The 15,453-nt window shown below is 26.5% G+C and overlaps 2 protein-coding genes across 3 annotated transcripts in view; one reads left to right on the top strand and one right to left on the bottom strand.

The window, feature by feature from the left end:
* Nucleotides 1-4,651, top strand: part of LOC132930427 (rhodopsin-like) — a 39,995-nt gene extending 35,344 nt beyond the window's left edge. Inside the window, exons 6-7 of the mRNA XM_060996300.1 lie at nt 837-1,070; nt 3,147-4,651. Coding sequence (XP_060852283.1) covers nt 837-1,070; nt 3,147-3,452 — 540 coding nt within the window. The 3' untranslated portion in view covers nt 3,453-4,651. The remainder of the gene's footprint in view (nt 1-836; nt 1,071-3,146) is intronic.
* A 4,739-nt stretch (nt 4,652-9,390) lies between these two features.
* Nucleotides 9,391-14,942, bottom strand: LOC132930419 (DNA polymerase epsilon subunit 2). 2 transcript variants are annotated; one of them, XR_009662226.1, is made up of 11 exons: nt 14,785-14,942; nt 14,307-14,460; nt 14,020-14,189; nt 13,690-13,942; nt 13,388-13,515; nt 12,712-12,853; nt 11,929-12,182; nt 11,615-11,837; nt 11,322-11,546; nt 10,974-11,084; nt 9,601-9,690 (listed from the first exon to the last, which is right to left on the bottom strand). XR_009662226.1 is itself a non-coding variant. In XM_060996292.1 (10 exons), the coding sequence occupies exons 1-10, from the start codon at nt 14,853-14,855 to the stop codon at nt 9,532-9,534; spliced, it is 1,779 nt and encodes a 592-aa protein (XP_060852275.1). In that variant the 5' UTR covers nt 14,856-14,942; the 3' UTR covers nt 9,391-9,531. The 2 variants fall into 2 exon arrangements, 1 of the variants encoding a protein (XP_060852275.1); XM_060996292.1 differs by lacking the exon at nt 10,974-11,084 and having other exon boundaries at nt 9,391-9,690.
* Between the last annotated feature and the right edge of the window lie 511 nt (nt 14,943-15,453).

The following is a 15,453-nucleotide window of genomic DNA, read 5'->3' on the forward strand; positions in this document are numbered from 1 at the left end:
ATATAGACAGTGTTAATAACATTTTATCAACCATTTATATATGTTTTAAATTGTATCGTGTAAAGATGTTAATTTTCAATAAATAATTTTTATAAAACAAATTGTTATTAATTAGCAAAACCAAGCTTAATTTTTTTCGTTTTCATCTTAATAAGATTCATCAGAAATGCCCCTCACAATACTGGTCGTTTATCAACTTCAGTTATTAATTGTTCAATTTCTATATTTGTAATGTACATTTTTTTTTTTAAATACTCTACCTATTATACTATTACCTATGAGTGAAAAATATGTACTATATGCACAAAAACGGATGAGTTAAAATAACATTCGTCTGTCTTTGTCAATTGAATCTAATAATAATCTAAAATACGATAAGCAAATTATAAAGGACGTTACAGCATCAACGTCGAACGGACGATAAATCCAATGGACATCGTATGCATGGTTGCTGGGTATAATTAAAATATGTTCAGCCAACGGACGTCACGACTACTCACGACGTCCGTCAATAAAACGCTTGTGTGACCTTAGCATTAGTTTACACGCAGAGAAAATAAAATTCAACCAAGTTGACACTTGGGTACAGAAATGTTCACTATTCCTGACATAACTAATAGGTATAGGTACACGTCAAACCAAAATAATGTTTTGAAGTTGTTGTTTCGTTATAAATTCAAATATTATTATGTAGGTACACTTATTTTAGTCCGGTCAAAACGAATTTTAATAATATAGTAAAGTAAAGGCGAATACAAAAACTGTAAACAAATAATAAAAACTTCAAATACACTATTGGTGCAACAATAACGATATAGTGTTTTGCATTTCAACAGAGAGCTGCTGAAAAAATCATCGGTCAAGCGACCAAAGCGGAATGCAGGGTAGCCATTATGGTGGCCGTGATGATATTGGCGTTTTTAACTGCGTGGATGCCGTACTCAGTGTTAGCTCTCATGATTGCATTCGGCGGCGTCCACATCAGTCCGGTGGTCAGCATAATACCGGCTTTATGCGCCAAGTCAAGCATATGCTGGAATCCAATTATCTACATTGGACTCAATACGCAGGTAAACTACATGAGCCTATACCAATATTATTGTTGTATATAAAATATGTATTTTAAACGTTGACCGGAAAAATAACCACAGTAAAAAATATTCGAAAAAACGGATACCCGTTGAATAATAATAGTTAATACTCCAAAAAACACCAATGACCCGAGGAAATAATGTAAAATTAATCACCGCATTCAAATGTGGTTTAACATTAACATAATATATGTAAACACTTAATATACAGTTGTAACTGCGATAATTTCTCTGTGCACACGATTGCGTACCAAATCAGGTAAACGAACTTTTATGAACGAATAGTGTCCCGGGCGCAATTTGTGTTACTTTTTTTTGAAAAATTTTCTTTAGTAGTTTTTACTTGTATAGATTTTCAATAAAAATAATATGAACTACATGGACTTCCTAATCGATTAGTAACTATGGATTACAAGCAAAACACTATAAGATAACAACGTATGGTGTAATCATTTTAATACCACTGCAGTGATTAGGTGATCGATTATTATGCACTTTTCAGGCATAACCGATAAAATAACTGAAACCAGAATTTTTTTAACATTAAGTACTTAGATTAACCAAAATCTATTGATGATGTTCATTCTATTTTCAACTCTATAGAAATCAAAACTACATTTAACGAAAACATTTATATTATCTCAGGCAGTGGCAAGTTATGTTTTCATGTCAATCTAACTTAAGCTTTTTTAGTAAAATAAGTGTATTTTATGTAGATAGAAATATTAAAATGTCAATTTTAATGATATTGTACTACATTTTTCTGTCAGTTATTCACAATTCATGGAATACATATAATGGTTTTATATTCCACTTATATTTTACTAAAAAGTAAGCAAACATTGAATTACTTCGAAGAATTAAAATCAATTAATATTAATCACGAAATGACTAAAATAAATCCATAATTTTATTCAAACATTTTTTGAACCAAGTCTCTCTTAATTAACAATTATAAGTAATTATAATAGTAACTTTTGTTTTGATATTTAATAACCAATAACCATACAGGGTTTTTGAAGAATTAATAAAAAAAAACATATTTAGAAAAGTAAAAACTATAAATTCAAAATTAAAATATAAAATTATTTATCATATCTTTAGAAATAAAAATATAATATAACACGCGTCATAATACATAATATACAGTACGTACCCACTCTCTCCACCGCTGAAAACTTTTCCCATTGAAAATTTACCATAATTTCAGTTGCTGCAAAATCCTACATATTATTCATCGGTAAAGTCAAATATTAGGTATTCTGTAGATACATATATAGTTGTTTTATATAGTATGCATATTTAGTTGTTGGGAATTACATATCATTTTTATAATAAATAGTTATGGAATGTGATTTTTTCGATAATTACGTATAACAGTACCTAAGTACTAAACAAAAAAATACATATTTTCGTATATGTGTCAAACTTCATACTCCGAGATAGCTCAAAGTCATAGGGTTAAATTATGTATAAAAGTTTTAAAAGAAGGAAATACTTTAAATAAATTAATATTGCTGTCACATTTTGTGGGTATTAAAGGCTTAATAAAAGCACTGTGTGTAGGAGGTTGGTAAAGGATAAACAAAATAAGAATAATATGACTTGATAAAAGAATCAATAGAATTATAGAACTCTTTTTGAATTTGTTTGGCTCTCATATTTTTTTCCGTTATATTACTTATATTTCTAAAAAATAATTTGAATAGAATAATATTATAATTTTCTTTTAATTTTATTGATGACTATTTTATTTAATTTTTTTACTAGTAAGTACTTTGTATTTTGGAAAATATTTCACATGGGTAATAGGCAACAAATCACGAAAAAAATTGTACGCTTATAGTATTTTGTTCTTTAACTAATAATTATGTCACCAATAGTAGTTAAAGAAATAAAAATAAAATGCTTGAACGTGTTTTTGGCACTTTCATTTTAAATACAATATACTGGATTTTATCTCTCAGATGTACTATTGTTGTACCGTTTTACAATGGTCTTAACATTTGTAATGACTTATATTATTATAATTCAGTTATTATGGTTTCATTTCAGTTCCGGTCGGCGTGGAAACGGTTCTTGAAAATCCCAGGTACGGTGTCGGAAGTCTCGCTGGATGCCGACATCACCACGGGCATGACCAAGCTGATGACCGGTCACCAAGAGCTGCCGGTGCATCCCGGAAACAACGTCGACGCCGACCATCCGTCGGGTTTGATAATGTGCTGTTTGGCGCACGACGAACACCGGCGGTCCGCGACATACGTCGACCAGTACGAGTGTAATCTCGAAATGAAGTCATGCAATCCACAAACTCTAAGAAAACAAACCGAAACAAACCTCGGCGACGTTTCTTTGTGAATATAATAATAGTACCTAAATAATATCAAAATACCGCGACAACCATCAAAAAAAAAAAAATTATATATATTTAGTTACATTATAAGTTGGCTTCGAATTGGTAATACATTATATAATACAATTTTTGACATTTTTTATGTCTGTAGTTAATTCTAAAATATATGAACAAAAATTACATTTAAAAAAAAAAATGGAAAATTTATTATAACACAGTAATGCTTTATGATTTGTAACTCTATTAAAATATAATACGATATATAGTTGCTATATTTGAAAATATGCATTAGCATTATTCTACAAACATATATAGGTAGGTACTAATGGCGAACATAGGGATAAGGGTGGCTGGGACATGACCCATAGCCCATAATCTAACCTAGGCCATATTGAAAATAATATATATTCCTATATACGCCATTGATCAATACTTACCTAATATTATATACCAATCTACAATAATGTTCCTCTTTCGTTTTTAACGCATAGTTTATCGTCTAGAATTGCTATTGTTCGCTTACTCGACTCTGTACAGAGATAGCAGGCCGTTCCAGTCGTTCCACACATTAATCTGCGACGATGTTTTGCATAATACGTTTTGTTAACGATGTTTATGATCGTAAATACTTTTCTATTTTATAAGACCACAATAGTTTATATTTGAATATATACGTAAAAACTCACCGCAGTCTATACATTTATATTTATATATATAGTAAAACTACTGCAAATCCATTGAATCGCTTCAACTATATAATTGTAAAAATGTCACAACTGAAGATTAAATTTTATAAAGCGTATTCCGAATGAAAATTCTTGTAATTCTGAAGAAATATTTTATAACTCCTCGATTTCTCGATTTAATAAATATATGTACCTATTAATATTATTATTGTTGTGTTTAATACGCTTAAATAACAAATTCATTACCCACCCAATTGATAATTACCGAGTTACCCATATCTGCGAAATGACATCTATAAAATAATAGTCGTAGGAGTCACTGTTAGGATAATAATTGTAAAAAAGATAAATGTTACTAAAATATTATTATTTATATATTCTACAATCTAATTTAATTATGTTACTTTGATGTCATGGCTGCCATACAATTTAGGTCAGTATATTATAGAATATAGAGATTATACTTACAATTTAAGACACTGTTTAAGTATCTCTTATTTTTTTCAAGTAACATAATAATTATTATATAAAAAAAAACAAACAAAATTATCTATTAAATCGTAATATATTAATAGGTATTTGGATAACTAATAGTCTCAATTAGAATTTATAATATTTATAATTATATAGGTTCCTACACCTATGTTCAATTGTATAAAATTATAGTTAGTATAAAACTAAAAACGGTCTAAAAGTTATTAATAAATTGTTATTATATGTTTCATACTGACGGAACTTGCACACGATAACTTTTGAATTTGTTATTTTCAAAAATATAAAATTATTAGATTGTACATTTATGCAAATATAAGTAAATATTGTAAAGTAGTTTGGCATCAGTTTTTTGAAAAAAAAAAAATAATAATAACATTTACTTTTTACGTTTGGTGCATAATGGTAACTAAATAATATATTGCCATAGGCCATAGCCCATAGATATGTATTATGTACAACATAAATTTGCATAATTTACTAAACATTTTACTCAGATATATCGGTTTGAATTAGAATATAAAACGTCAAAACAAAATAAATTTTTATCATCATTGCAAATATAAGAATAATTATATAGGATTATGTATAATTTAAAAAATAGGTATCGTACCTACTCAAATGCAAACGATTATATTTTGTTCAACATTTAAATGTACCTACAATTTAAATGTAATAATTTCAGAAGTTTTTATTCAGACATTCAAAATTAATTTCTCTCAGATCAGTTTCAAATATTTATAACTAAAATTTAGACATAATTATATATTGTTCGTAAGAATAAATAATAATTACCTAGGTATATATTATGTAATTAATATTTAAACATAAAAATAGAAATAATTACGGTCATATCTAAATAACTATTTAATATAATATTATATATTATTATTTATTAATAATTACTAATATAAATTGAGTAAGTAATAATAGACAATTAATTAATATATTAAGTCTTAATAATTAAGATATTATATATTTTCAAAGAGAATTGCCTATATACGTCGCCAAAGGTCGTGGGAAGGTATTGTAAAATAAAAGATCATTTCTGAGTGTGTCACCTTATAAGGAAATTTTAAAAACTAGTACAGCAAGTAGGTATAGTACTTACCTACATTTTAATCGATACATTAGATATATAAGTACCTAAAAATGTTTATGCTAAATTAGGTACCTATTTTAATACAGAGTTTAAGTAAAATCATTATTATAGTCTCTATAGGTTATGATAAGATTTATAATGTATTTTTCTGAATTATTTGTAATTGATATTATATAAAATATAAAATATATTAAATTAAAACTAAAAAAATTGTACTTTTCTTTGGACGATTGCTAGGTATTTATAAAAATTAAATTTTATCAACTTTTTCGACTATTGATTTCTGAAATAAAATTCACGAGAAAGTTTGAAAGTGTTTGAAAGTGTTTAGAAATTCAGTGAATTTTTAGATTGCGAAAAATAATATTTTAGATAGGCTACCAAATTATTTGTTCCTAGATTATAGAGAACGAGAGAAATACCAACTATAATGGTTATGAATTATGATATTATTGATGTTGAGATTTGAGAATTAATATATATAGAAAATTAGGAACCAACGCCAATAGTAGACTACCTATCTATAATAACTGCTATTACTGCTGACATCAAACGAAACCAAAAACATGAATAAAACAGTTTTTAAATAAATATATATATATAAATATGCTACCGTGTATTTATTGAAATAAAATAATCGAATTTTGAAATATTGTATTTCAAAGGTATTATATTTCATCCTAAAAATAAAACGACGAATAATTTATTTATTTAAAATTTAAAACTACAAAAAGGGAATTGTTTTATGTACACCTATCATTATATGTATTGCCTATTTTGCTTTATTGAATTGAAATTTTATAACTGAGAACAATATTCTTACTGTACTTATAAGTATATGTAGTATATGTTGCACATTTTATCTTAAAAAATGAAAATTAGTTTAAAAACCTATTTTAACTTATAATTACTTGTATCTAACGTATGATGAATATCTTAATTTATTTTTTTATCATATTATGTGCTTTAATGATGTTGATTGATACTTAGGTACATTCAATTAATTTCGAGTACCTATGTTTAGTTAGTATACATTATATTATAATAATATTATACAAATATTTTATTTCATTACCTCAACTATACTTACCGTCCTATATAATATATAAATACAAATAATGAAAAATCTAATAAAAAAACCAATAACATTTAATTCTTTTACAAATTTACCACGTTCAAGAGATATCATTTTTATTTACCCCTCTATTACTTAACATTTTTGCTTCTCGCTTAAATATTTTTATATTTATATTCAAAAATAACTATTTTTCGTTATTAATAACCCATAGGTCTTATATTAGGTAGGTGTACTAAGCAGGTGATCTGTTATTCTGTTATGTTGATCATTAAGATATTTGAATTAACAAAACACTAAAAATGTGTACAATATTATAATTTATTATAAATAGATAATTAAATATGCTCGACATATTTTTAAAATTGATGATTTAATGATGTAAAAAAAATGATATTTTAATTTTTTACAGAATTTTAGAGTAGGTACTAAAAACCTACTTAAAATAGTCGTTATCGTCCAATGAAATGAACGGTGTTATTAATTATTTATCAATTAAAATTAGGTAATTAAGATGATAATATTATATACTAACCTAGTTGCATTGTGTTTGTGTATACTGTGTATACCTATTTGTTGTAATAAGTAATTTATATTTATTATGTACCTACTGTTACTGAGCGATGTGTTTTAAATGTTTTAATACCTATAATTATTATTTTATACATTTTTTTTGGAGAAAACATGGTAGAAACCTATAAGAATATGAAATTTAAAAAATGGAAAAAAATATTTTGATTTAACAAATTAACTACTGTGTACACCTATTTTAATGAAAAATAAATAATTATTTCCATATTTAATAGGTACCTATAAGTACCTATACTTGATACTTATTTTTTGCGTTATTTATTAACTATACCTACAACGGCTACAACCTTTAATAATATATATTAGGTAGTAGGTACCTAATGTACCTATGGCTATATTCAGTATATTCTACTTACTAATATAGTTACTTCGTACCTATTAGTAAACTCAGTAAATACCTTTATACCTTATAAGTTTTTAGTTTTAACAATTTTCCTTCCAAATTTTACAGGCTTAGGACTGGCTAAAAAATTAAATTGTTGGCTAGGTTAAAAATTAACCAGTGAAACTGTGAGTTATAATGTTGGTGGAATTATTCTGGTCCATGGGTCGTTCTAGATTCCTCTGAAGGTTTATCGGCCCATTAAGTTGATGGAAAAACCACATCACGGCATAATACATAATAATTGTCAAATATATGACCCGTAAAATTAAAGTTATCGGTAGGAGCATTTACAATTAAACATGAAAAGGCATAGCAATTTTTGGGTAAAAAACAATAGCAAAAGAGCATTTTAAACAAAGACCTATTTCTGACTTAGAATTTTATTTTTTTAATAAAATATTATTGCTATGGATTTTTCTAAACTAACTTTGATTTATGACCTAAGTAGTATCTATTATTATTATTATAAAACCTATATTATAGACTCGAATGCAATCGTAGTATGTTTTTTGCAGTTAAAAAGGTAAAATGGGCTAGATCTAGCTAATTACGCTGCACACGAATTGTGTCCCAAAATTCCTTTTCCACGTGAATTAATGACTACACGAATTGCGTTCCAATGTTAAACCCGTTATTTTCCTAGCAAATTATGACTAACGGTAAACTAAAAATATTGATTTTTGTCGTTATTTGCAGTTAGAAATAAGTAAAATGAAAATGTGTAGGTTTAAATTATAGAGGTATGCGATATAATAATTAAAATAAAAAGGGAAAAATATAAAATTTAAAAAAACTGGTAAAAACTTGAATGGAAAACCTAACCTTTTTTTTTGTATTCTTGTCACTGACTCAAACTAACAGTTTGAATTTTCCTCCACCAACTTTGACCTAAATGAAACCTGCATCTTTTCATTTTAACAGACGGTCATCACACGATTAATAATACTGAATGAATTGCTTTTTCAAAATCTGAAAATATTATTTTATGTGAAAAATTGATATTATTTTTTAGACATTTAGATTTGAGATGAACAATCTTTTAGTATAACTAGTATAAGTATCTATATTTTTACTAGGAAGTAAAAAAATACCAGTGTTATGTATAAATAAATATATAATTATTCTTCAAGCCATGGATTGTAAAATATTGGGTAAACAATTTTGGGCAACTTTTAAAAGTTCCATCCACAAATATTGAATCAATTTCACTTAAAAATTTTAAAAAAATGGACGCAATTTGTATGTAACCGCTAATTATCATGACGCAATTGTGTTGTTTTTTGGATGTAAAAAGATCCATAACCTAAATCTAGATAATCTAGTATTAAACTAAAATCTCTCCAACATAAAAAAAATATAAATATAATTTAAAGTGTAACTGATGCCAAATATTGAAAGTAATAAAAAGTTTAAAGTTCATTTAATTAAATAAGTTAGTTTCTAAAATATACTATTAACATATTATAGAATTACTTTGTGAAAGCGAACAAGTTAACAGGTGAACCATGTTAACAATTTATTTAATTTAGGTTAAAGGAACTTCCCAAGTACTGTTAATTAAATGATATAATGCATTATGTATGGAAAAAGATTTAAAAAAAAATACAAATAATAGATAATTAAAAATTACTATTTTAACAAATAATACAAAAATATAAATAATTTATTATCAAATCTTAATATTTACATTACTATATAAATTTAATTCATTAAAAATTACTGTTATAATATATGACATTACACAGAACATCCATTAAGTTTTGCGACGGTTTCCTGCTGTAGCTACAGTATCTTCACTGTCTATTAATGAATTATTTGCATCATATTCATCGTCTGGTAAATTACTGTCCTCAATTTGACGCTGAGCAGTTATGTACACTGAAAAACTATACTTATTTTTGGAAAACGATGACTGAAAACAAATAAAAATATAAAATATCAGTTACTGTGAAATGCGTAACTAATGTTTGTTAAGTTAATGTATTTGTATTTGTTTTTCTTTGTTAATAACTATCTATACATATTAAAATATATGAAAAAAAAAATTCATTTTAATAAACCAACTTTCATTGTATTAACAAATAAATTTAAAGCATTAATATTTAATGATAATTACTTTTATAAAAATATTATATAAACTATAATTATTTCAATGAATACAGGTATCATATTATTTAGAGCAGCGGTTCCCAAAATTTCTTAGCCTCGGAGTCTAGTAGTTTGAGTAAGTAGTTTGTCGTGGAGCCCCCAAGAAATATTTAACGTTAATTTTTATCTGTGTTTTCTGTGTAAATTTATTGTGGTATTACGAACGGAGCCCTTTATAATCCATTGCGGAATACAGTTGGGAAACGCTGATTTAGAGTTTCAATGTTTCTAATTTTTTATTTTTTATGCATAATATATCTACATTAGTATGTAAAAATCTGTCATTATCTTTATATTATGTAGGATATTAAAATGTATCGGTAAACTATACTATACTCTATTCAGCAAAATAAAATCACTAATTGACTAAAATCAGTTTTTCTGCGCATTCCCAAGTGTCACCCAGCCATGTTAGCAAAAATGTTTACCAGTTTTGATAGTAGGGTGACGCAGAGGGTTGCGCACAATCGACACTTTCTCTGGACAGAGTACCTATAGGTGATACTTTAACTCAACGCACACATTATTTCAAAATTAATAATTCCTATTAAGATGATGTCACACACTGTTTGTTTTCTCTCTCTAGCCTACATCCAACATAAACAAAACACATTTACGCAGTCTTAGTAGAACTCGCTTAATTTTAGTTCTAAAGTAAATACACCTATCATAAAATTAAATTTTGATAATATTTCTGAGTACAAGACGATGAGTTTTACCTAGGTGTATTCCATTATTCTCAATACAATGTTAATTATATCGTTTAGAAATAGCTATAAATTACAACATTTTTAAATAACCTTTAAATGTTCTTAAAAAAAAAACTCATCGTCTTGTACTCAGAAATATTATCAAAATTTAATTTTATGATAGGTGTATTTACTTTAGAACCAAAATTGAGCGAGTTCCACTAAGACTGCGTAAATGCGTTTTGTTTATGTTGGACGTGGGCTAGAGAGAGAAAACAAACAGTGTATAACATCCTCTTAATGCTTTTCAAAATAATTTTTAATTGTTAAAAATATTTGAAAAAAAATTTATTTTTACAATTTTTTAAGTATTTTACTCTTTTGAATGAAATTTTTGTTTCTTATTAAATCTTTAATATTCATCTAATTCTGGATTAGGCTCTGACCGCACTCGTTTCATGCATGTAGACTGAAAGCAGATAACTGATATCAACATTTTAAGTATGTGAAATATTGGAAAATATGTGAGTTTGGGCGGATTTTGGTTTTTCCTCAGGTGCGTTTTTTTGTGGGTAAGATTATAGAATTTTATGGGATAACTTAAAAAAATATATAATTAAAATACTCTGAACACTAAACCCATTATCATTATCTATTAAAAATATAAATTATAACATTTCAATTTCACAACTACATTAGTACTTACTGGATTAAAAAATATGCAGCCTGTAGATGATGATATTTTTGAATTAGAACTATTGGAATCATTAGAACCTACGGTACTATACTCTGGAGCATTGGCATCTGCTATGCACACTAGATCAGGCATTGGGTATAAACTCAAGGAATGTGATGCAAGTGGCCAGTATGTGGGGCACACGTCCAAAGGGACTGTAATTAGATGTGACTGGCTTTCCAAAGTTTTTATATACTGTATGTCCACAAATTAAAATAAATAATATTAATTAAAAATAAAAGGTACTAATTTTGTTTACTTACATTTTTAACAATATCATCATCAGACTCTGGAACTGTAGGAGATTTCTTTCGATCCATTGATCCGTGTCTGATATCATAGTTGGCAGTTTTTTTCATTAGACCATCAGCTCGTATAATGTGTATTTGTTGTGTACAATATTGCATACGGCACGGGTTTGTGGTAAATACACACCGTGGCACCAAGCGGCGAAATTCTTCAGTTAAGAACTCAGGTATAAAAGGTCTAAATAATAAAATTTAAATTCAAAATAATTAAATAAGTTTATTTAAAATAATAAAATATGTATCTTTAAACTTTAAAATATATTAAGTACCTTGGCAAGATACTTGCACCTGCAGCACCACTATAACGATCTCCAGGACCAGATAATAACACAAACATAGTGTGTTTGCAAAGTCCAGGCGTATTATCATGTAAAAAATGAGCTAGTTGAGTTAAATGAGTTTTTAATTCCTGGGCATATGCATGTGAGGGTACATGACAAGACAAGAAGTCACCCATCATCACTATGGCTACTGGAGCAAGATCATTGAATGAATTTAACAACGTATGGAATTTTCTTAGAACCTATAAAAAACACTTATAGTTTAAACTGTTATATAAGTCAATATATTATTATAATATTGGTCATATAATTATATTACAAATTCAAATTTTAAATTTTAAAAAGTGAAAATATTTTAATAATGTTTTTGAACTTTCTATTTATTTTATTTTAATAATAAATTAGTTGATGGTATCTAAAACTAATATGTTATAATATAATTAATTAACAACAATACAACAGTAAGTAAAGATTACTTATATAACTGAGCTAATGGAATGAGGAAAAATGTATATTACTCATTTATTAACATGTAAATTTTGTATGGCTGAATGTAATATATTACAAACATTTAACATTTTTAGAAATATGGGTTAGAATTTTACTAGAAAAATCCATGGTTGTAAACATCTGAAAGGTCGCCAAATTATAGAATTGATTAATTAAATTAAGTTTTCATAATGACGTATAAATTACAATTTAATTATAAATTATTGTAAATAATATCTATCAATTATAATTATAGTGCACATTATGAAATGTTTCACTAACCTTTGGATCATCTAGAAAAACATCAGATACAAATATAATCATTCGGTTTTTACGCTTCTCGTATTCCAACAATTTAGGATTACATGATTTTAAGTTGAGATCATTGTTGTCACTAAAATTGTTTGATTCTCCAAAATAAATTCTGAAAACAAAAACGTAAACAATTAAAATAACACACATAATAAGTGATAATTATTCATAAAGCTGTACATAATGTACGAGATTACATATTTAAGTAATAAATACTTAAGTTAGATTCAATTTTATAGATATAACGAATAATTTATAGTTGACATTTTGTCATACTTTTAATTAAATTCATTCAACAATAATTTTATACTTAAAACAGTTAAAACATTCTTAGATAAAATCAATAAAAAGATAATCAAAAAGTAGTAAGCAACTTTTATATCAATGATTAATCAGCCATTTAAAATCTGAAATTACTAAGAAATATTAACTTATATAATAGGTAATATATTATATAGTACAATTTTTTGATTTTTACTGTAAAATGCATAATTTTATCAATTGAACAACACACGCAAAACTTAAGTATCTTATTTTATTGTAACAATAAAATTTAAATATATTAAATACTTAATAATATTGTTCATAAAAGTTTTAACCAGCTAAAGTTATGTATTATAGATATTTAATATATAAAATTTCATACTTGCTAATTTCTGTACGTTCACATGGCGGTAAAGCCATATTAGTGACAAAAAAAACTCTGCGATCAGTACAATAATTACCTTCTGCCAATACACAACAATTCTCAGTAAAATAACCCCTTTGGAAATCTTATTCAAGGTTAAGAAAATTATTTAAATATATTTGAATTGTAAACCATTGATAAGCTATGTTATCAATATGGCAAAATTTTAAATAAATGATTTAATTGTAATTGACTAATTATTATTATTTTTTTTACTATTAATGCATTAATATTGTTACTGTCTTGAGTTAAAAGGATATTGTTGCACAAATATCAAGAGGTATAGCTCCAGTAGGATCTTCTAAATGATATCGACCTCCTTCTTTCAATTGCACTAAAAAACCCAGCAGTAGTATTGAATTACTTTTGGAAATGCGATCAAATTTCCTACAGGCTCCTGAACTCAAAAGATAATCGACATCTCGTATTTTATCACCGATTGTCAATGGTTGATTGAGAGTACCATCAGCTATAGTCTTTATTCTAGCCATACGTTGTCTAATGACAGTGTATCTATGAAAATAAAAAAATAATAATAATAGTAAAATATACATTAATATATCAATATAATATGACGTATAATTGCTTACCTGTCAAAATACTGGGAGATTTTCGACTGTGCATCGCCAAACATGGATGTTTCTGATATTATTCTTTGAAACTTTTTTGTTGTTGGACAGTATCTATAGCGAGGTAATTTATAAGCAGGAGTCACATGTAATATGTCTTCATCATTGAGGATTTGTAAATTACAGCAGAACTATTAAAATCATGACACAGATGTATGTTAAATGGAATGATACAATTCATTTTGTATTAGAATGTAATTTTGACAATTTTGTAATATAAATTAGAATGGATAGTCTAGTAAACTTACTTTAAGAGCTTTACTCAGTAACTCGTATGTCACTATGTTTCCATCGTTGGTACTCGAAACACGTACATAATCAACAATTTTATCTAACCATTGATCACGATCTTCTCTGGACTCCAATGGTTCCAATTGTTGTACTAAGTATGCACATGCTCTCCTTATAAAGAAAAAAAAAACCGAACACAATTTTAATTAGTAAATAGTATGTTAACATAAGATATTCATAAGGATCACCAATTGACAGTAGCTCATCAATGTACTTTATTTGAACCGCAGACAAGAATAAATTAATTTCTTTTATAGTGAATTAAATGAAGTTTTTTTAATTATAATTTTATTTTTATAAACAAGTATAATTATTCGTTCAATTTTGATGGCACACTTAGGACGTGTGTACCTAGTCATAGAGATAGACCATAGACGAGAACATTTTTGTACATATACGCGCTATGCAAATACGTAAGTTGAGGTGTTTACTTACTCTTGAACCGTAAAGCCATTGAGTGAGAATGTGCTGACTATGTACTTGCGTAATTTAGTAGTTTCACTCATTTTGTACACTGTTTCTAATGTAATTTTTTCTATTTTTCTATATTATTTAATCATTTTAAACGTAATCGACAACTGATAAAAATATGAAGTATTGAAATACAAATGTTTTATTATAATTTGGCGCGAAATTATTGTTGTTATCTTAATCTAGGATTTTTAGGTTAAGTTATTACTTATTATCACGGACTAGGATAAATATATTTTTGTCCGTGATAATTATTATCTTATTCTAAATTCAAATAAATTTTTTATTTTTTTCGTCATCGACTTGATTAAGTTGATCCACGAACTATAATCATAGTTCGTGAGTTGATCATACGAGTAATTATTTACTAATTTCTTAAGACGAATGACTCTTTGACATATTTAAATAAAAAATAATGTATTTGATTTAATCACGATGTGAAGGAGCTGAGTTTTATTCTCTACATCGTGGATCTAAATTCTAAACATACATCTAGTAAAAATCCCTCCCACTTTGTCCAATCGACATGTACCTATATTCTATTAGTGATTACTGATTAGTCCTTACCTGTTATACCACCAAATAATTGCAAATCCATTATCGTATTTTTATGATTTTGTTTTTTAATTGATT

Source organism: Rhopalosiphum padi, chromosome 4 (assembly GCF_020882245.1).
Source record: "Rhopalosiphum padi isolate XX-2018 chromosome 4, ASM2088224v1, whole genome shotgun sequence".
NCBI lineage: Eukaryota > Metazoa > Arthropoda > Insecta > Hemiptera > Aphididae > Rhopalosiphum > Rhopalosiphum padi.